This window comes from Neltuma alba, unplaced genomic scaffold (genome assembly GCF_004799145.2).
Source record: "Neltuma alba isolate B1F8T4 unplaced genomic scaffold, ASM479914v2 tig00011113_pilon, whole genome shotgun sequence".
NCBI classification, from domain to species: domain Eukaryota; kingdom Viridiplantae; phylum Streptophyta; class Magnoliopsida; order Fabales; family Fabaceae; genus Neltuma; species Neltuma alba.
The window spans coordinates 136,914-159,186 of record NW_021635851.1 but is presented as its reverse complement, the minus strand read 5'-3'; the positions used below and the strand labels follow the sequence as shown (position 1 = coordinate 159,186).

Genomic DNA, 22,273 nt, shown 5'->3' with positions numbered 1-22,273 from the left:
TAGCTTATAGATATGGAAAACCTATGGTTTGTCTGATTAGATTTCTGAATAATCATACGTGATCTTTTGTAGGCACTAGCTAAACGCGTCCATAACGCAGTGACAATTGATGTTTTTAGCCAATTATCCTGTAAATGGCTTCTACTTTATGGTGGCTGGAGGTAGGGCTGAGCAAGTAGCCCACAACCTGTTGAATCCGCCCAAACTCCATAAGAGTTTGTCCATTTAAGCCGTAACAAGCGGGCTCACCCATTATATGGGCGGCTTACGGGTATGCCACCGGGCTGCCCGTGCCAGCGCATATACACTTTTATTTTAAAAACAAGTTTTTTTAACAAAATAAGAATGTTTCCTTCTTCTTGTTTTTTTTTTTTTTTTTGTGAGTGGAGTAAGGTTTTCTTTCATTGCATGTTCCTTCCGCTTGGTGTAATGGCAAATGAATCGAGTTTTGAAACTACTAGGGCTTGTTTGGTTTCTTGTTTTGGAAACAATTTTTAGTTTTTTAAAACAAAAAAAAAAACTTGTTTGGTAAGTTGTTTTTAGTCTATTGTTTTAAAAAACAAAAAACAGTAACAAGTTTTTAAAAACCAAAACAATTTTTATATGTTTTTCTGTTTTTGTTTTGAAAAATTTTGAGAAATTTTATTTTCTTCTCATCTACTATTCATTACTTATTATTATCAATCATAACTATCATCTAACAAGTATGGTTTTTTATGATTTTTTTTTTCAAACATGATTTTTTTAAAATTATTATCCAAACAAATTCTTTTATTTTTTGTTTTCAAAACTTGTTCTAAAAACAATTTTATAAAATTGTTTTGAAAACAAGAAAACAAAGAACAAAAACAAACAAGCCCCTAATGACGCTGGTTTGATTCCTATGTGCTCCTCCAAGTCTACATTTTTCATTTTTTCAATTAATTGGCTCGCCTTTTTTTTTTCAAAGAAAAAAACTGTCCAACAAAAGGAATTTTTACGAATTGTTCTGCCTTTATAGCTATGAATTTTTCTGTAACTTTTTTTGCATCATTAATCAACCTCCACCTTTTAAATTTGGGGTGAATCTTTGATAAAGTTTTAGATAGTCTTTTGTTTTTAAGTTGTATAAGCCTGAATTTTTAATGCACTTTTCAGTTTTCAGTAAAAATTTTTTAAAAAAAAGCTGGTTTGTTTATAACCTGTATAACCCGCCTATTTATCCTTAACTCGTTTAGAATGAGCTTGAACGAGTTGATTATTGATACGGGTTAGCCTGTACCTGTGTAATATTAAATGGGCGGGCTACGATTTAAGTCACGGGCTACCCAACCCGCTCGTTACTCTTCCCTAATTGGAGGTCCTGAGGTATTTTCTTTTTTAAGAGAATATGCATATATATATATATATAAAGTAATTTTTTTTGCCAAACTAATAAAAGTAATTAAAACTCTTGATGAAGAATATTAAAATTCAAGGTATATTAAAAGTTTGACTAATATAGAGCATATGTTGATGGTGACATGCAAAAATAACTTTATATTAATTAATCGTTAATATAAGGGTTAGATAATTAATTTATAGGTATTAAAAAAATTAATGGAGTTATTTATGTATAATAAATGTTGTTGTTTTTCCTCCTAAAATACCCCTATCAATCATGTGTGTTGAGATTATCTTTTGATAAAAATTACTTAACATGTGCAGTCATCAGATATATTATTTAATAAAAATTCACTTGCACTGTTGACGGTAAAATATCCCGTGACTGTATCTACATGCATAATGTATGATGCATTGTATGAGAGGCATGATTATTCGATATCATGCATAATATGTTCTGTATAAGATATGATGAATAACAAGACATTAATTTGTACTGTACAAAAAAATTAAGGACTAGGTGGGTAATTACTTAAAAATTATTTGGAATTAATTTCTTTAGTCTCAGTCAGAATAAATTTAATGTTGTACTTTTTCCTGTTATAATTTTTTAATCTATTCAAATTAGTCAATTAGTTCTTATATTAAGAACTAGAGGTAGTATTACGCAAGTCAAGACGAAATTTTTCTCACATATTTATTTCATATACCATAAAATCGCTTTTAAAACCATATTTACTTCATATATTTATTCAATTTTCCTTCAATTTTTTGTGAAATTTAAATATCAAAGAAATGGTGTAATTTGTTTATAAAATTGTAATTCAATTTCGTATTAATAAATTTTATTTATTAATTCATTATCTTTCCCTTATGGTAGAAGTATCTAATTATAGAAATTTAAAAAAAAAAAGGGAAGTGGGCCTAGGGGCATCCTCAAAATGAACGTGGGCTATCCTAGGACAATTTGCAACCCATAAGATTGAGGTTGGGCCGATGCTTCAAAGCTTTCTCAAAAAGTCACTCATCCATGCCCGTTATACCTCTCTCAAAAGGTAAGGCAAGCCAGTCCATTAGGGCGATGTAGTTAATTGGAAACTTGCAACACGGTATATCTGCATAAATGAATCATAATTTTGTTTGATTAAATTAATTTTTATTAGACTATAAATGATACTACCTCCGGTCCTAATTATAAGAGCTAGTTGACTAATTTGAGGAGATTAAAGAAAGAAGTTAAGTTAGTTATTTGTAACAAATAAGTGTTGTTTTTCCTAAAACATCCTTATTAATCAAGTATATTGGCTAGAACTACCATTGTTAGAAAGATTATTTTGGAAAAAAATATATAAATATGAGAGACAAAGTAGATGAAGGTCTTATATTTATGACCAAAATAAAAGTCAAACAAGGTTTTATATTAAGGATTGGAGGTAGTATGATATTACAGAAATTAATTATTTGTTCTTTAAAGAGACTGCGTTAAGAATAAAGTATAGTTAATTAGTGTAAATTGTATTACAAAATGAGTTTTATATTTAGGACCGAATAAGTATTGTTTTTTTTACGGAGACTTGTGAGAGTAACTTTGTATATTATCACTGTTAAATTTTGTATAGAACCAAAACAAATGTGATGACTCGCAGAGTAATTAACTTTAATTTGTTTGAAATGATGGTAACCTCACAATTAAGTTGAGATTGTATGGGTGGCAGAGCCAGGGATATCTATATTGAGCTACATGGGAGTTCTAAGCGTGACGCTCAAGACTGATAAATACTACTCCTTCGGTCCTTAATATAAGATCTATTTAACTAATTAGATTAGATTGAAGAAGTTAGGTAAGTTAGTTAATTATAAGAAATGTGACATGTTTTTCCTAAAATACCATAATCATCTTTTTTAATACCCCCTCTTCCTCTTCTACTTGATTATGGTTGGGAGAGTATCTATAGGGAGTAATTTAGAAAAAATTAATAAATATGAGAAATAAGTTTTATATTTACATCCACAATCATGTATGAGATTCAGATGTAATGACTAAGTAAATACCAACAATTACTTGGTTAAACTGGTAAGAAGTTTGTCTAGTCTAACTTCTAGTTTAGCTAGCAGTTTTGTGTTCGAGCAGTGAGTTAAAATTGAACTAGCAGGGTAAAGAGTTTTTAATTAATTTTTTATTCTTTTATCCTTTTTTTTTTTATTTCAATTCTATAACTCCGGAATCCCAATTTTTTAAATCGAGCTTATTAAATTTTTTTTTCTTATCCCTTTCTTTTCAGTTCCCTTGTATCAAAGATGAAGGAAATATTTTTAATAAATAGTGCGGCGTTAAGAAGAAAGCAAAGCTCATTAGCGGATAAAAATTGATCAAATTGGTAAGAAGTCAACTCATAACTTATAAGGTTGTGAGTTCGAATTCCACTACTAATATGAGAGTTTTATTAGTGGGTAATTTATAAATATTTTTGTAAGTGTTCTTTGAGCTCTGATGAGTCTCGAGATCCAACTCACTTAATTTTTTTGGTTAAAAAAAGTCTATTAAATTTGAGCTGAAGAAAAAGCCGAAGTAGAGAAATGATTGCCCCCATAAATTTAGACGGTAGAGTGACGCCCGTTGTCCACAGGAAAATTCCCAAATTTAATTGTGCCACGTGCAGTTATTTTTTCAGGGAGAAAGCAGGTAGAACAATAATTTTTGGCATTGATTATTCACAATCACATGAGCTCCATACGCATATGCATACTTAGGGCCTGTTTGGATAACAAAGGAAATCATGGTTTTGGGATCCAAACCATAGTTTGGGTCCCAGACTTGCCAAACACCCAGGAAAAAACAGAAACTATGGTTTTGGGACTCAAAACCATAGTTTCAGAAGAAGTGAATTCATTCTGCTTCTGATTCAAATTGGAGAGTATGATTATGCCTGTAAGGTAGATCTCAACAATAATATGACTTTAACACCCATCAATTATTTTTTTATAAACATATTTAATCATATATTTTATAAATATATATACACATATTAATTATATTATTTTATATATTATTAATTATGTTAGTAAAAAATATATTATTAACAATTTTATTTTTTCAAATTAAAATATATTTTAAAATCTATCTTTTATGTAATTATCATATTAACTTATGTACTTTTTAGTAAAATTTGCACATATAAAAAGTGCTTTTGATAACAACTATCCAAACACTCTTATTTATCATAATCACTTTTTTATAAAATCTATTCTTCATAAAATTTATTCTCTCAAGAATCTATTTTTCAGAAGCTATTCTCCAAACCATGGTTTGGTTTCATCCAAACACCCCTTTAGATTGCACTCCTATACTCCTTTCTCTTTTAGATCCTTTTTAATAAGGTTCTCAATTTTAAGCATGTCACCGAAATTAAAAAGTAGTGGTTAAATCATTAATTTTGTTTAACATGTTTTTACTTTTTAATTTTAGCCATATTTAAATCTATGTGTTGAAAAAATATAATAAAAGTTATTACATTCTCACACGTTCCCTAATTAATAAACTTTTAATAGAGCAACATCAAAAATATATATATATTTCGTGCAAATAAAACTAATGGATCAATCATTTATTCTAATACGTACCTTATAAAGAAGACTAGAGGCTGAAGAGAGCATTATTGACTTTTAATCATCATTTCTTTCATGGCCAAAGACTACTTCTATTCTCTTTGGAGAAAAAGAAGCTAACTCCATTTCTGTTGTGCCATCTGACTGTGGGAGGGAGAAGTCTCACTAGGAAAGAGAGGATGGGCAACGGACCACAAAGAGCACGGGAGAGAAGCCAGACCCTATTTATTTTTTTGTTTCCTGGCATTGATGGATCTTAAGTAACAATGATGCATAACCTACCTTCCGGACAAGTATCAGAACAGACATATAGGAGCATGGGGAGCACATTCTATCCTGATCACAATCATGAGCATGGAGTACTCATCACATCGCAATTTGAATCATCCAGATTGATTTTAGATGGTTCATATTGAATTTGAATTTTTTATATATTTTAATACAGAATTTAAAATAAATATAATATCATAACTAACATATCTTTAAAAAATAAATTTATTATTGAAAAAATTGCATATTAAAAATTTTAAATCTGAATCATCTATATTACATTTTGGATGGTTTAGATTGTATTACAGTAATAAGCATATAGTATTCATTGTTGTGATGAGTATTGAATGAAGACCCAGGAATATGTACCTTGGCCCCTCCTAAATTAGTGAATTACCCCCCTCAATTGTTTTCCTTCTCCACAATAGCATGTCAGGAGGCTTTAAAGAGCTGCGCAACAAAAATATAACAACTGTTTTCCTTCACATTTTTGGCATTTCATCAAACATCCTCCCCACGCACGCAGTTGCACCAATAATTATTGAAATATTCATTAATCTTGACATCATATTCAAAGCAGCTCTCTCAAGTCCCAACACAGCATAAAAAAGAAAGCATATCTCGTCTAGATGATGATAGAGCCTATGAACGCTCTCAGCTCTTCCCTTATCCTTCCTCTGCTCGAACCTTCAAAATCCGACCCCACAAGTTTGTCCAACGGATTTTCTCTGGTCATGTCAACAGCCTCCACAAAATTTTGCAGTCCTGTGATCCCATAATTTATCCATTTATTTAACGGTCCAACGGCCCATTTGACTGTGGCCCATATTTATCAACTTGTCAGGTTCAGTCACTGCATGTGCCGATTCCGAAGTCAGACAATGACGCAATTTCAAATCCAACTCCAATTCATGTTGGAAGTTTGGAAGCACACAGGGAACAATCTTCGGCCGTTCTCCTCACAGGCATGCTTCTCGATATGAAGGGAAAATGGAAAGGACATGAGGTACATCTCATTCAATTAAATCGTGCGTCTACTTAATTAGGTAACATAATCTATAATCTCAGATCACAAATATAGAGCTTTAAATATTTGAGTATTGCATAAACGGAGAAATGGCATTTGGCTGTGATTGGGTCCTTTCTAAGGGAATTATTAACATTTTGGTCTCCATTAAAAAACATTTTTTAAATTATACAATATATTATAGGGGTCATTAATGTTGTTTTAAGAAACTAAATTAAAATGCCAAATAGTTGCCCGACCCAAATAAAAGTGTCATTCTCCCCCGGAACAAATCATTCCTTTTCCCTTAAAAAAGTAACATCACATCCTTAAAAGGGGTGTGGTTGGTGCTAGCATATTTTGTTTTTCACGTATCATTATGTAAAATAAAACCTATGGTTTGTCTGATTAATTAAATATGCTCTGCAAGCGATGATGCCGTCACCTTTTATAGTAATCCCTTCTGTCCTAATTATAGGCAAAGTTTTAAAATCATATTTGATTCTAAATATAAAAGTTGATATCGCTTTTTAATACTACTATCCTTCTTTAATCGCACCAAGTTTTTGGCATACTTTAAATTTCTGAACAGACTTTGCTGTGAACGTCAATTTCAGTGAAAGGTAAAATTGAAAAGTCACATTCTGTTTTTTGCAACTTAAGGATATTAAGTACTATTACTCCTTAAAAATCATGAAAATATAAAGTTAATTTTGCTCCATAATTTGGACCGAAAAGAGTACATGATAACAACGAAGAAGTTGGCTGTACATAAGGCTTGATTAATTAAGAACTTATTGCTTTTGCAGACAGTGGCTAAACACAATTACGGGACATTGTCAAAATCGAGTGTGAGCCAGCATGATCGACCTATCTTTGGCTGACCATCCTCTTAAAATCATTTATTTCATAGTTGTTGGAGTTCCTCATGTTGTTGTTGTTTTTTTTTTTTTTGGTGTCCAGTGATGAATTGATCAGTTTAAACTTAGAACATGTTCAGACCATTTATTCTCTAGTTGTCATTGTAAAACTTTGTCTCTCCAAAGCCAAAACAAACATGATTTTCTGAATGAATCATCACCTAAATTGATTACTATTTATTATAATGCCACTAATATATAATTTTATGGGTCACAGAGTCTTCAAATGGAAATAAGTGCATAGATAAACAAAAAATGAAATCCTGCCTCAAATGTGCCTTTGAGATTATACTCAATGCAGCTATGGAGGTTCCTCAACAATCCAAAAATTAGAGGCTCGAATAAAGTGACGCATACAAAGTGAGTGAAATCCAGAACAGAAAACGCGGGAAAATATCCAGCCATATGTGTATATGTTCATAAAAGGAAAAGCCGGATAAAGTAAACATGCCAGGTTGCAAGCAGAAGCAGGAAAATGTGCGGGAGAAAAGACGAATGCAAATAAATAGAAGGTGAACAGAGAAGAGCAGATAAGAAAGTTCAAATAGCCAATAGGTGTTAACACTTGAGTACTTAACAGAGAGAGTGTGGAAAATCGAGGGAAAAAGAGGAAAAAGGAGAGGGCGAGATGGTGAAGAGAAAGAGAAGCCTGAGACGACCGTGGGGCGCGAAGGGAATTCCCCCGCCAGAGTTTCCCCAGTAGAGCTTGGCTGTACGGCCATAGTGGTTTGTATAATTGTAACTTTTTTAAAAAGTCCAATTAAATATAATTGAAATAATTAAAACCAAAATCAGTTCTACACCTATCTTCAATTTTTCTTTCTATATAGAAGGGTATTTTTGGTTTTTTAATAACATTAAAAAAATCTTAATTAGAATTTTTATCCTGATTAAGAATTTTTTAAAAGTATAAACCCAGTTGAACTTAATTGGGATTTTCTCTATATAAAAATTTATATTCTTTTTTATTTTTTTAAAAACAAATAATTAGTCAATTGAGACCACCAAATATAGCTAAAACTTAAAATCAGTTAAAACTTACAAGTAAATACGTTATATTTGTAAATTTCTATCCAACTATATTCTTTGTCACGCAATTTAAAAAAATAGTTAAATTTCATTAAAAATAATAAATATGTAAAAACTGAATTTTTTTTCTACCAAATACTATGTTCTTATTGGATGAGGGAGCACATAAGGGAGAAAGATGCTACTCCTCTGATCCTAAATTATAGTATAAAACGAGTCTTATATTTAAAACCGGGAGAGTAATAGTTTGATAAAGAAAGAAAAAATGTAGTATAAAAAAACGAATGATGACAAAAAATTAATTAGGGCAAAATAGATAAAAATGTATTTAATGTATAAAAAAACTCTAAATAGAATTTTATAAAAAGGATCAAACTAATTTAAATTTTGAAATGTTAAAAAAGGGGGGGGATGGAAGAGAGTAGTAACTTGTGTTTTTTTTCTTTGGGATACAGTAACTTGTGTGTCTAATGATGAATGATTTTTCCCTGTTTAATAAATATATCAGGCAAGGAATTTTTTTTCCCTTCTTGTAAATAGAGATATGAATATATGACCAATCAAAATGCAAAATGGAGATATGATCAATGCACGTCGTTGCCAGATAATGGGTCCGTTTGGAACAACTTATAAGTAGCTTATAAACTATTTTTTAATAGTGATTTATGGAATACGAAACAAATATGTAAGAAGAGTTTTATGTCAGCTTACATAAAATATGCTTATAGGAAATTTTCACCGCTCTACCAAATGAGATTATAGCAGATAGAAGTAGATAGTGTGCGGACTCTTGTCCTCTGAAAAATCCCAAAATTTAAATGTGCCGCGCTTCTTTCAGAGGGAAAGCAGCCAGCCAGCCACAATAATTTTTGGCATCTCATTAAATTTTACACAACCTTCCCAACGACAAGATCGCTGTACTGTACGAGGTGGTCGGGGAAAGACGTACCGGTTACGACGGTCCGATAATGCGAATAACCAGTTAACCCCACACTCACGTTAAAAAGTGAGTCAAAGGTACTCAATTTTAATAATTTCATCCAAACTGAGAAGTGGCAGTTAAATCATTAGTTTTGTTTAAGAAAGATTTTAAACTTTACTCCTATTTAAATTGAAACATTGAAAAAATAATATAAAAGTTATTACATTATCACGCATTCTTTAATGAACTTTTAATAGAGCTTCCGGAAAGATTCAATAGAACAACGAGTAAGATTGGCTAATCAATCTACACAAAAATTACCATTCGCATATACACAAGTAATTAAAACACGCCTTACATATTTTTCCCAAATGCTCAAATATACGATTTGATACTAAGTTTATATAAAGTTTTAGTTTAATGTTTTAATAAGTTTATAAATTTTATTTTTGATTCTTTAATTTTAACACCCTTCATCTCATTAATAAAAATATTGATGTAGTTATTTCTAATTTAAAATTTATAAAGCGAACAGGATTTAAAACAACACCTAAAAAAAGTGCCGCGTGTTCTAAAATTTCAACATAACACCCCTCGTCTTTGCGGATTAATGTTTTGCGTTTTCACGTTAACAACTCATCCCTGCAAACATCAGTCCTATAAGAACTCCTATTTTAATTTTAAAGTATAAAAATATAAAGAATAAAAAATAATTTAGCAGGATTATTTTAAATGTAAAATAAACAATATTATATTAAAGGATTAACATTTAAGCATACTTTGTGAGTACTCTCTCAAGATTTGAATTGGTTTAGTCATTTTTATAAGATTTTGCTTGGGGATATTTCAATATGAAATGCATTTTTACCAATTTCGTCCTTAAGTAATTTTTTATTCTCCTTCATTATCTTTTTCTCATATTACATTCTCTTTCATAATTTATATTATTATTAGTATTTCTCTCTCTTATTTTCTCCCTCATTGAATGAGAATGTATTTGGGAAAACAAGATTTAATTTTTATATATTTATTGTTTTGAGCTAATTTTAACTATTTTTTTCAACTGCATAATTTAGTTAAAATCATCTTATAAAAAATATTAGAGAGAGTATTTAATTACAAAGCCCATTTAAATTTAGTGACTCAATATTTTCCATTAATGTAATTAAGGGTGCTAAAATCAACGGACGGAAAATACACTTCATAGGTTTAAGGAATCAAACTATTTTATTTTTTGGTGAATGAAAAAGAACTCGCCCATGAATCCTATGAAATAAGTAATCGACCCGCACAAAAACAAAGTGATCACAACCTGTATGTATGCCGTTCATTACACAACAGCAAAAAACATCATGCTTGCGCCTAAGCTCACTGACCATTGTGATTTTGTGACATTCTTACCTGCATTCTTAGGTTTTTTTAGCAGTAATGAAATCCCTAAGATGTGTGTGTTTGTGTGTATATAGAACGAAGCTTTCAATCAATGGGAAATTAAATTTCACAATATTTATAAGTTCCTTCCAAGTAATATCGCAGCATTCAACTTAATTATATTTCCATGTGCTGATTTTCCATTGGATATTATATTATTATAAACTGAGATGAGCTGAAGATATATAAATCACACATGCATGCATATATAATTAAGTGCTTGAAAATTTTTAAACTAATGAAAACTTAGTACATCATCAGCATATTGAAGTGTGAGTGCTCTCACATGTTAACAATGATAGCACAGGAACATGAACAAAGACAGCTCACATTTGAAACACCAGCTGCATATATAAAAACTTCTGCCAACCTATTAGATTAATAGTGGTTGATGTTGGATTACTGTCACTATCATGCAATTAATAGACTTTTCAATCCTTCCCACACTCTTTATCTTTGCAAGAGCTACATATAACTACCTATAGACATATGAGGGGTGTGTAAAAACCCGGTAGTCCGATCCAATCTAGTCCAACCCAAAGTGGTCCTATCCAGTTTAAATAAATTATATGATGAAATTAGACCAGACTAGTTGGTCGGGCTAAACTGAGTTTTGGACCAAGTGATTAGACCACCAGGATTGGTCCAGTCCAGTCTAGATGAATTTTTTATTTTTCAATAATTTGTAACTTAGATTTTACCTTTAATCATTTTAATGTTTTTAGATATTTTTATGTATTAATGATGAAGTCTTAATATTTTAGGACAAGTTTCATATGATTATAGGTATTTTTTATTGTCTTAATTGTATTTATCATGTTGAAATCTTACTTCTTATAAAGAAAAAAATTTTAAAAAAATTGGGCACCTGGACTATCTGGATCAGTCCACCAATCTGGTGGACTAAGTCGAGTCCAATCCGACCTCGAGTCACCACTGGATTGAATCAGACTACAGACAGTCAAACCCAACCCAACTAAAAATCAGACTAAACTTCTGGTTAGGTTCTGATCTGGCCCGGACTGTCTGTTGTGCAGACATATACGTGAGAACACATGCTTTGACTTTTTATAGGTATAATTACACATAACATAATGTCCTCTCTTAATTAGCTCTCGTTAACTGTCATAACATAAGTTGAAGTACGATTGGAAACTAGCTTCTTTGCATACTAAATGATCATTATAGAAATTTAGAGAATACCATCACGTGTCTATATTTTTTAAGCATCAAAAGAGTAAAAAAAAAGCTATATATATAATTTTGAATGGAGAGTGTATATATATCTCCAGCTTGCTTGTTCAAGATTTTATCCTCATCCCTTAATTTTTTTAAATATAAACAATGTGGTGCCACCCCCAAAATTAAGCACTGATAGCGGCTGCAATCCGCAAACAAACATGAACTCCACACAGATCAGAGAAGCAGAGATGTATCCGTCGCTCATATGGATCCCATTGATTGGACGGCCATACGTGTCTTGAATTCCTTCACAAATTCAATACTATTTAATATTAAACTAGACGATCTTGACAATATTTAATAATGTGAGGTGATATACTATTCTTCATATAAAACTAATTTAAAAAAATTTAAACTATTTATATTTATTTTTTTTAAAATTAATTTAGCTCGTTTATAAATTAATATATAATCTAATGATCTCTATAAGTATTTTAAAAAGATTATATAATATATGTTATAATTAAATAATTAATATTTTTTTAATCTCTTAAATTAATTAACTGGGTCTTGGGTTAAGCATCAGTAGTATTCTTATTATCAATCTTGTCATGTACATGGTGATTTGTTTCTCACTGGTTAGCCGCCTTTAGAAGAATTTTTTATTTCCAAGTACTACTCATTGATTATTTGGATCGAAAATTATTTTAACTTTTCAATGTAATTAGTTGATATGTCTCGTACTATTAGATTAAATTTGAATATTATTGGCTCTAACTGGGTAGCTAGCTCCCTCAATATAATTTTTTTAACCAACAAGCTTTGAGCCCTAGACTTTATTTAGGAGGAATTACAAATTTTCTTCACTTGACCCAATCATATTTTGTTGATTTTATTTTATTTTTAATTTTTTTAACTGTGGAGCTTTTCAAAAAATATAATGTCTATATTAAAATTTTAGGAATAAAATAAAATGAAAAAAATTAGTCAGATTATCCAAATCTTGAATAGGGAATTAAAAAATTCGACGCACAGACGCATATAGAATAAAAATAATTATTCAACAGTTATAAATATAATGCATGCAGAGATATTTTTTTCCCCAATTCATTTATTTATTTTAGTTAGCCGTTGGATACTAACCCTCTATTTTTTTCTGGCCAAGCAAACTAATCCTCTATTTGGATGAAAAGAAAAGTTAGATGGACAGACAATGAAAAGAGCAAAAAAAAAAAACTAAAAAAAATGTTACTACATTAAATTTCTAATTTATCATGGGAGACAATTCGTTTTGAACTTTTTTCACAAATTATTGAAAATATTTATTACTAAATTATGAATTCACAGTGGTGTTTCACAAGAATTTAAAAAAAAATTATTTTAAAAACAAATTTTAGTAAAAGAAATATTAAAGGAATGGTATTTTCCCTTAAAAATAAGAAAAATTACAAATAAAAATCACGAAAATTGTAAAATCCCAGATCAAGAATTGTGATAACACTAAATGATTTTGACAAGAATCAATTTACAAATGATAACAAATTTTTGTGAGAATTTCCGACATAGAGTTTTATAATTTTTACGGTTTTTTGTTTTGTAATTTTCTCTTAAAAGTATCTTGGAAGAACAACCTTAATGTAAAATAATGAGAAAAAATAACGCATCTTAATTAAAGACACTCAATTAAAGGAAAATCTTTTAATTACCAGAGATCGACTAAAGGAGGTACGGGGAAAAAATAACACCCAAGAAGAATTCCTATGCACTCTTTTTTGGAGTCATACATCCTCCAATCCTACACATATATATGTAATTTTCTAACTAATTCGTATGTATCAATAAAAAAAGTCAAAAATATTAAACTTGTTATAATTAAATTCAAGTCATTTCTAATATTATCCTTATTAGTGTCTTTCCAAATTTTAACTTCATGTTAATTTCTATTATCTTGTTATCCTTACTAAATATGAGATATGTGAAAAAAAATACTTAATGCTTTTTAAAAATATCAAATACCTTATGCAAAAAATTTTAAAACGTCTTTTTAAGGAGGCGCTTTATAATAAGCAATAATGTAGCATAATTTTGATAAAAACTCGCCCACAACTTTTATCAACAAGGAATAATTGGCAGTACGCAGGTAGAGGGGGCGGAATCCAAACGTGATTAGTCGTCGGTGGGGATTAAAAGTTGAAGAAAGGATCATGTGGATGGATCACATTCACTTTCACAGGCTGCCAACTCGCAACTAATTTCACAACCACTAATGCAATTAATTGCCCTGCAACAGCATCTATCTCAGTCCTTTTGCGTGTTATGATATAAAAAACCTGTTCTTTGGAAAAACAGCAAACGAACAAATAGTCAAATGTTGCTCCGATCGTTCCTGCAGTTTGTTTGTCCTAAAGGTTAAAAAGTGTCTAATTATTTTTGCAGTGTAGTTCCCGGTAGTCATAACCAATTATCTAGCCCAGTTATTCCATTTGAAAACTAATGATGATGAGCATATATATATTTTAAGAACGACGCATATATGCATGAGCTTGAAACCACATGCATCTTCCAAATCCATACGCAGATGCCTGCCCATGCACGTCTCTATTGCTTGCTTCCCCCTTTGATATTTCTCCTTTAATTTTGATTAATTTCTCCTACATTTTTCATAATATAATATGTTTTGAATAAATTATTAATTTTTTCTACTTAGTATTCCCAACTAACTGTACAATTTTCTAACCAATTAACCAGACCTTCTAACGACTCTTTATCGTCCGCAATTTTGAGTTTATAAAAAGGAGACAGAGGAGAGAGTGATATGAACCTCGTCGTCTCTCAGGTGTATGTTCATACCATAATTTTGCGAAAAGCAGTGCAGGATGATGGAGCAGCACCGTGAAGAAGATGAAGGAGCGGTACCGGTGAGTCCTGTGGGGCAATACTTCAACAGCTCTGTGCTCCGCATTTACATCATTGGCGTTTTAGAGTTCCAAGTTCGCCTGGACGAGTCTCAAGCCATCCCTCTCCTCCAACGTCTCTTCCTTCCTATCAACCCACGATTTTCCTCCATCATGGTCACCCTTTCTCTTTCTCTTGCTTGTTATTCTTCTGTTCATTCTACCTAGTATTCTAAAATGGATTGCATCATCATCATCATAGTGTAACACACACAACTAATAGGCGATAATATTCAAAGCAGGTTGAAGACAAAAGAAGGGACAAACAATGGAAGAAAGTGCAAGTAAACTTGAAAGATCATGTGAAGATCCCCTCATTCCCTGACTGCGAGTCAAAGGAATCATATAACAACTATTTTTCTGATTACTTGTCGAGAATAGCGATAGAGAAGCTTCCACAAAACAGACCACTGTGGGAAATTCACATTGTGAATTACCCTACAAGTAGTGCAGCAAGTACTCTCATATTCAAACTCCACCACGCTCTTGGGGATGGCTACTCTCTTATGGGTGCTCTTCTCTCTTGTCTTCAAAGAGCCGATCATCCCTCTCTTCCTTTGTCTTTCCCTTCTGCAAAACCATCAAAATCTGTCAGCAAAGGCTTCTTAGGCAAATTTTCTTCGACCATGTCGTTAGCCTGCAATACTGTAGTAGATTTCTGGTGGGGCATACTAAAGAGTAGCGTCATTGAAGATGATGAAACGCCAATCAGATCTGGATTCAAAGGAGTAGAAACTCGCCCGCTTACCATATCTACCATTGAATTTTCACTTGACCAAATCAAACTCATCAAGTCTAGGCTTGGAGTGGTTAGCTCTCATTTTTTCTTTTATTTGTTGAAATTTCTTTTATGGTTTTTGACTCTTCAACAACTCATAACACAATTCTGTTGGTTTGCCTACCCTCATCTTTGTTTTGCTTCCATTTGAATGCAGACAATAAACGATGTAATCACTGGAATTATCTTTTATGGGAATCGATTGTATATGCAAGAAATTAATAATGAGTCAAAGGCTGCAAACTGCACAGCGTTGGTACTTTTCAATACAAGAAATGTTGAAGGCTACCAGTCGGTGGATGACATGCTTAATGCTAAGGCCAAAGGGCCTTGGGGGAATCATATTACCTTCTTGCATGTTCCAATTCCCAAGTTAGAAAGTGGGAGAATTTCAACTCCGCTCGAATTTATCTGGGAAGCACGTCATATAATCAAGAGAAAGAAACAATCTTTGGTCGTTCCCCTCACTGGGATGCTTCTGAATATGGAGAGCAAAATAAAAGGCTACGAGGTACGCGAAGGATGTATAGATACGTCTGGTTAAGTAAAATAGTGCGTTGTCTCCTTAGCTAACGACTAGCTAGTTACTACTTACAACCGAACACATAAAGCTCAAAAGATCCATCACAAGTTAAGAACATTAGTTTTCTTAGAAACATAACAGCACGTTCATTGAAATGGTGTTTGTTGCAGGCAGTGGCTGGACACATTCATGGCACACTGTCAAGATCAAGTATGGTAATTACAAACTTGATTGGACCATCACAGCCAATGTCTTTGGCCAATCATCCTGTGAAAGGCCTGTATTTCACACTAGCGGGAGGTCCTGAGGTACTTCATTTTTTCAGTAGAGTTATTGACAAAAGGATAGGTTTTCGTTTTTTTTCTTTTGCATGCAAATGACTAGTAAATACTATAAGATTGGCTGTTAATTAATATTGCATGCTAAAGTTGTTAGTTTTAATAAAACAGTTGTCAATGAAGTTACTAACAAACGAATAACCTTACTGACAACTGTTCTATTAGAATTAATAATTTTAGCACAGGAAATTGATAAATAATATTATGAAATTGACAACTAAATTGTTTGTTAAAAATCTAAGAAGAAGTTCGAATTGAATTCTCTAATATTACGTTTTATGTTTGACACATTGCTGATCATCACTTGAATTTTGATGGGTGACAGAGCCTTGTGATATCAATTATGAGCTACATGGGAGTTCTAAGAGTGGCCCTGAAGACAGAGAAGTATTTCATAGACGAACACAAACTGAGTTCCTGCATCAAATGTGCTTTTGAGACTGTACTCAAGGCGGCTCTGGAATTTCCGCAACCTACCAAAACTTAAAGCTTCCTGCTACAAAATTATCCTAAAGCAATTAATAATTTCTTAGTTTTTGCCAATGACTTTATCATTTAGTTTATCGTATGTCCGCATGTAAAGTTTCAATTAAGTCCTGTTTATTTGTCGATTGTCTATCATCTGTCATATGTATTAAAGAGAAAAGGCTTGAAATAAAAACGATCCTTCAGGGGTAAAAGATTCACAATACTGTAGAAGTGGACCATATGCGCCTTCCCGTGATTACATCTCTCGAACAGTAGCATTCTAAAGTTGATAGGTAACAATGCATTTTTCAGTTGCAGTAATTATGCAGGCTTGTTCTTTATCATATCGGAACAATTGCATGTCGACAAAAATATGAAATTTTCTCAGAGACAGAGACCAAGTGCCTACATTTCTAAATTAAGGGAAACAGTTTCGAAGGCCGTATCGCTGCATGATTGCACTAGTGCTGTCATCGGGATGTGTAGGCTGGATAGTGCATGTGTGAGCCAGCCTTTTGCTTCTCTTTTGTTAATGCTCTGTTTGTCTAATATTAATTAATCCATCCCATGGAATAGTCTTCTCCTTTTGCTTCTATATCTCTGGACACTTTATTTTCTGAAACTATATATATCATCATATTTGGTAGAGATGGCTTAAGAAGTACTACTTTCAGTTGTAATTATATGACTTCATTTGTAGTTTACGGACGTAAATCTCTATGATTCTCATCCTCATACTCTTTAACCAGATCCTATATTGTGTTCATTAATAAAATATTTAACTTGTGAGCAGTGAAATAATTATCAGGAAATAAGTGAATTTATTGTTAAAAAATGTTTCGGCCCGGTGTGCCACCCATCCTCTGTTTTTACGCATATCTCCCCTCCTGAACAGAGCGAATCCTATACATTCCGCCATTGCAGTAGAGACTCCCAGAACTAGGCTCATATTGTCACTCTTTTTACTTTATGGTGCCAACAAAATCAAAAACACAAACCTATCCTTCAAATAAAAGCCTTAATCAACAAATTTCTTGCCAATCTAGGCAACTACAAAGTCTCTGTTTATTATCTTTTCTCTTCCCCCTTTATTCTGCCGAAGCGGAGTTTGATAAAAATCCATAGACAGTCAAGTCAAATGCTTTGAGAGATTACAACAACGTACAGTACGTAAACAATTTAACCCCGTGAACCGTACGGAGGTTTCGTGGAAAACCTAAAGAGCATGTAATGTCTGTAAGGCTTTTGCGGGGTGACAATTGTTGAAGGGAAATTAGGATGATTCACAGAATCAGGGAAGGCTTGAGTCTCCAAACACAAGGCTGCATGAGGCTCATACACATACCCACCTTTTCCCTTCACATCCTTCACATAATTCCCAGTATAGAACTGCAAGCCAGGAGCGTTCGTAGAAAGCTCCATAACCCTCCCAGACTCGTGATCCTGCACTATTGCCGCCAGCTTCAATTTCTTGCCATATTCACCGTCAAGCACGTAGTTCATGTCATAGCCTTTGGTTTTAGGAAGCTGCTTGATTCTACTTCCAACAGTGCGGGGTTTAAGGAAATCATACGGGGTTCCTCTGACTGACTGAAATTTTCCAGTGGGAATGAGTTGGGAATTAACAGGTGTGATCTTGGATCCGAAGATCTGAACCACCTCGCTCAGAATATTACCACTGTTGTGGCCACCGAGGTTCCAATACGCGTGGTTGGCTAAGTTCACAGGAGTGGGCTTGTTCAGAGCTTTTGCTTTCATGATTATAGCCAGCTCGTTTTTCCCAACTAGATGGTAGCCCACCGTGGCTACGAGGTCGCCGGGAAACCCTGAAACACAAACCATGGCAATTCCATTTTATTAGATTGTCATGAATACTCTATATCAGAGAAATTTGAACTGTGAAGATCGTCTGCTTTACCTTGTTCACCATTGGAGCTTCTGTAAGTGAAGACAATATGAGGATGATGACCTTCTTTTTGGTAGCTTCTCACCTTCCAAGCAACATCACTGAATCCTCTGGATCCACCTAATCATTGGCAGGGTGAGAAAATTTTAACGTAGAAAACTGTGTGTTCAGTTAGTTGAGGAATTAAAATCCGATAATAAAAGTGTACCATGAAGTGTATTGTTTCCTTCATTTGCGACCAGTTTGTAATGGAGTCCGTTGAGAGTAAACTGAGCCCCTCCAATTCTATTAGCAACCCGACCAACCGTGGCACCGAAATATGTTGAATCATTCTGCCGATGTAGTTACTCGATTTCGTTAAACTTTCTAATATATAAAAGGAAAAATAGCAAAAAATGGCTGCCAAAATAGAAAAATTACACAAAGAGACTGGTTTACAAAATTTATTGTCAAAACCCATATTAATATTGTCATGGGTCTTTATTTATAATTTTTTTATTTCAAAGGTTTTTTTTGCCATTTTTCCTATAATTTTTTTATTATTTCAAAAAGAAACTAAAAATTATAAAAAAAAAAACTTAGAATCAATGAATCTCAAGGAAACATGGCCCTGATTCACTGGAAAGAAGGGGGAAAAAGCCCAAAACAGTCATCATTGCAAAGAATGATTCCCTGCGGTCCTTCCTGGGACGCGTGCCTTGTGTTTTTGAGGTATTACGTCCCCAGTTCCTACCCACACAATTCATAGGGGAATACAGCCCCACTTGATGAGAATGACTAAATAAAATTAGTTAAGTTAATCAGCCCATAACCTGGTTTAGTCAATTCAAAGCAAGCCAGTGGCGCTGAAAAGTAAGTAATTAGCAGCAATTGCTTGAATTGTAGTTAAGCAAGTAACGTCAATAGATACGTCAAAGGGGAAGCCTCCAAGACACGTGCTTTGGAAAATTATCAATTTCCAAGCGTCAAAGTTCAAAGCTAATATGAGACTTTTCTGGTTTATTTATTAGGACGAATCGTCAAGGCTATCTTTATCACGTATACTTGTGATAAAAACGTCAAAGTTATCCTCATCCATCCCACCTGGATCCACGACTATAATAATAAACAGTAGTTGGCTTTCTGATGATTTAAGAAGATTAAGTTTGAATTATTGAGGGAAGATGCGGATCTCAGGACGCAAGTCGGGAGTGATAGCTAATAGTCAAAACATTTGAAAAACAAGACATCAGAGAACGGCATAATTGTACTCTAATCTTAGCCGTAACATATTTGTCCTAACTCTCATTCGTCTGCAGAAAGAGTTGTATGAACCAGTCCAATTTGAGAAAAAAACAAAGCAGAAGCAGATCATATATCAGAAATCTGGGGAAATTAATTACTTTCAACTCAACATTGTTAAAAAGGAGCACGAAGGACTCACAAAGTAATCTTTGATTGAATCATATCCCAGAACGACATCGCCCAGCTTTCCTGATCAAACAAATTATTCACAGACCGATCGAAGATTTAGATAAATATCCAGAAATAAGAAATACAAAGAATAACAAAAAAACAGTAACCAGAGGCATGTGGATATGTATAGTTATGTACCATTCTTATCAGGAAGAACAAGAGAAATTATTGAAGCACCCCAGTTGGAGACCTTCAAGGAGATGTCACCTTTCTTGAGCTCAAACACTCCAACATTTTGCTTCTTATCATAGCCAAACACAAACCCAGAATCAGCCAAAAGGAGAAAACAGAGAACCAGAAAGCTCTTGTCCATTTTCTGATGCAGTAATATCATGTATCAAGCAAGAAAAAGCAGACAAGGTTGCGGCGAATGCAGCTCAAGTGAAGAGAAGAGAAAAGCAGAGAGATGAGGAAAGGGAAAGCGGGGAAGTTGGAAATAGAGCAGAATGCAAATGTGCAAGGTTCTGCTCTTTGTGGATTGAAGGCGATGTGCCTCTATTATAGTGAAGGGACCAAACGCCATATGCGGCATAGGTTTGATTATTTTATTATATTTTTGCCATATACATGTGTGTGTGGTCCTACCTAATTGAACTGGACTCCCATTTGATGTTTTTAAAATCTGTTTTCGATTCGAACACCGTTGTGTTAAACCCTTTTAATTATGCATGCACGGGTAAAACCAACATCATTGAGTTGATAAAAATTTGACTTTGACATCTTTTTAAGAAATTAATTGATAGATAGAAACTAGAGTTTTATGGCACACATAAATCTCAAATAAGGGACTTGTTCTCCTAAATAAAAGGGGAAGCTGCGAGATTTTTTTTTTTAGTGTTATGTTTTACGCAGATGAAAAACACTAAATTACTACCTCCGGTCCTTAATATAAGACCCCATTTGACTTTTTATTTGGTCATAATTATAAGACCCCAATCCATTTTGTCTCTCATATTTATGTATTTTTTTTCAAAATAGTTCTTCTAATAATGATAGTTTTAGCCAATACACTTAATTAGCAAGAATATTTTAGGAATGACAACACTTATTTATTACAAATAACTAACTTAACTTACTTCCTTAATCTCCTCAAATTAGTCAACTGGATCTTATAATTAGGACCGGAGGTAGTATTATATTTAGCAAATTCACGTGACTTATTTATAAATAAATCCCTTATTTAGGATCTATCCATAATTTTTATTTTTTTTAAATAACATTTGGACTAATTAATGTTAAAATCCAAGTTAACCAGCTCAATAATAGATGATTTTGAGTTCTCTATTTTACGGTTGATAGAGTATTTACAATAATCCAAGTCCTCCAACTCTCTGAGAAATAAGTTGGTTTAATTTTCCGTATTCATAATGAAGGTTCATTATTATAGATAACTTGCACTCAATGTAACTGACGGTGTTACTAAACGGTTCCCCGTTTATTGCTGCACTGAGATGGGCTGCGTTTACTAATTAATACAGCCCTTTCCCATGGGTTTTCTGACTCTGTCTCTCTGTCTATTGATTTTAATTTTAATTGCTTACTTAGTCAAATGCTATTTCAATACTTTTTAAATTGAATATAACATAGACAAGAAGAATCTTGAAATTTTAGCTCAATAATTAAATAAAAATGGTAATAACTTGTGGCAAAAGACTTGGGGGGGGGGTTTGGCCGCCCGAGGGCATATGATATTTGTTTGACTTTTGAAGTATTGAACCTATAATTTGTTGGGATAATGATGATTTATAAAAGCCCGTGAACATCGTTTGAGGGGGAAAAAAAAAGGGATTAACTGATCGGTGTGTTGTTATTTTCTTCTCATATTTGGAAGTATTTATCAAAATGTGTCTCATGAAAAAAAGCTCATGGAGGCTGCTTGCCCACTGTGAGGCACTGGAGATGGAACCTATGAACTGTGAAGCACGTTGTTTGGTAGTGCCATTGGATTCATTAACCTTGAAAGTAAAGTGACAGATATTTTTGCTAAAAAAAGTGCCCAAATGGTTCTTGATTTGGATTTTCATGATGTCATTTTTGAGCCCCTTTAGTAGTGTTTTTCTTTGTGCAGTTATTACTTTTTGGAGCCACTGTGGTATTTTCTACGCATCGCGTTCCAAGGCTTG

General features: G+C 32.9%; 2 protein-coding genes across 2 annotated transcripts; one reads left to right on the top strand and one right to left on the bottom strand.

Moving 5' to 3' along the window:
- The first annotated feature begins 14,120 nt into the window (after positions 1-14,120).
- On the top strand, positions 14,121-17,048 carry LOC114761260 (O-acyltransferase WSD1). The gene is made up of 6 exons (XM_028950589.1): positions 14,121-14,136; positions 14,565-14,799; positions 14,925-15,491; positions 15,618-15,971; positions 16,154-16,291; positions 16,647-17,048. Exons 2-6 carry the CDS (start codon positions 14,605-14,607, stop codon positions 16,806-16,808), a joined length of 1,416 nt encoding a protein of 471 aa, XP_028806422.1. The 5' UTR covers positions 14,121-14,136; positions 14,565-14,604; the 3' UTR covers positions 16,809-17,048.
- Positions 17,049-17,793: 745 nt separating this feature from the next.
- On the bottom strand, positions 17,794-20,615 carry LOC114761281 (aldose 1-epimerase-like). The gene is made up of 5 exons (XM_028950616.1): positions 20,289-20,615; positions 20,119-20,168; positions 18,904-19,027; positions 18,708-18,815; positions 17,794-18,615 (listed from the first exon to the last, which is right to left on the bottom strand). The coding sequence occupies exons 1-5, from the start codon at positions 20,482-20,484 to the stop codon at positions 17,969-17,971; spliced, it is 1,125 nt and encodes a 374-aa protein (XP_028806449.1). The 5' UTR covers positions 20,485-20,615; the 3' UTR covers positions 17,794-17,968.
- Between the last annotated feature and the right edge of the window lie 1,658 nt (positions 20,616-22,273).

Coding starts and splice junctions, on each gene's coding strand:
- LOC114761260 (XM_028950589.1), top strand. CDS start 14,605: ATGATGGAGCAGCACCGTGAAGAAGATGAAGGAGCGGTACCGGTGAGT. Junction 15,492..15,617: donor TCAAGTCTAGGCTTGGAGTG/GTTAGCTCTCAT, acceptor ATTTGAATGCAG/ACAATAAACGATGTAATCAC. Junction 16,292..16,646: donor CACTAGCGGGAGGTCCTGAG/GTACTTCATTTT, acceptor GATGGGTGACAG/AGCCTTGTGATATCAATTAT.
- LOC114761281 (XM_028950616.1), bottom strand. CDS start 20,484: ATGATATTACTGCATCAGAAAATGGACAAGAGCTTTCTGGTTCTCTGT. Junction 20,169..20,288: donor TGTTCTTCCTGATAAGAATG/GTACATAACTAT, acceptor TTGTTTGATCAG/GAAAGCTGGGCGATGTCGTT. Junction 19,028..20,118: donor ATTCAATCAAAGATTACTTT/GTGAGTCCTTCG, acceptor CTACATCGGCAG/AATGATTCAACATATTTCGG.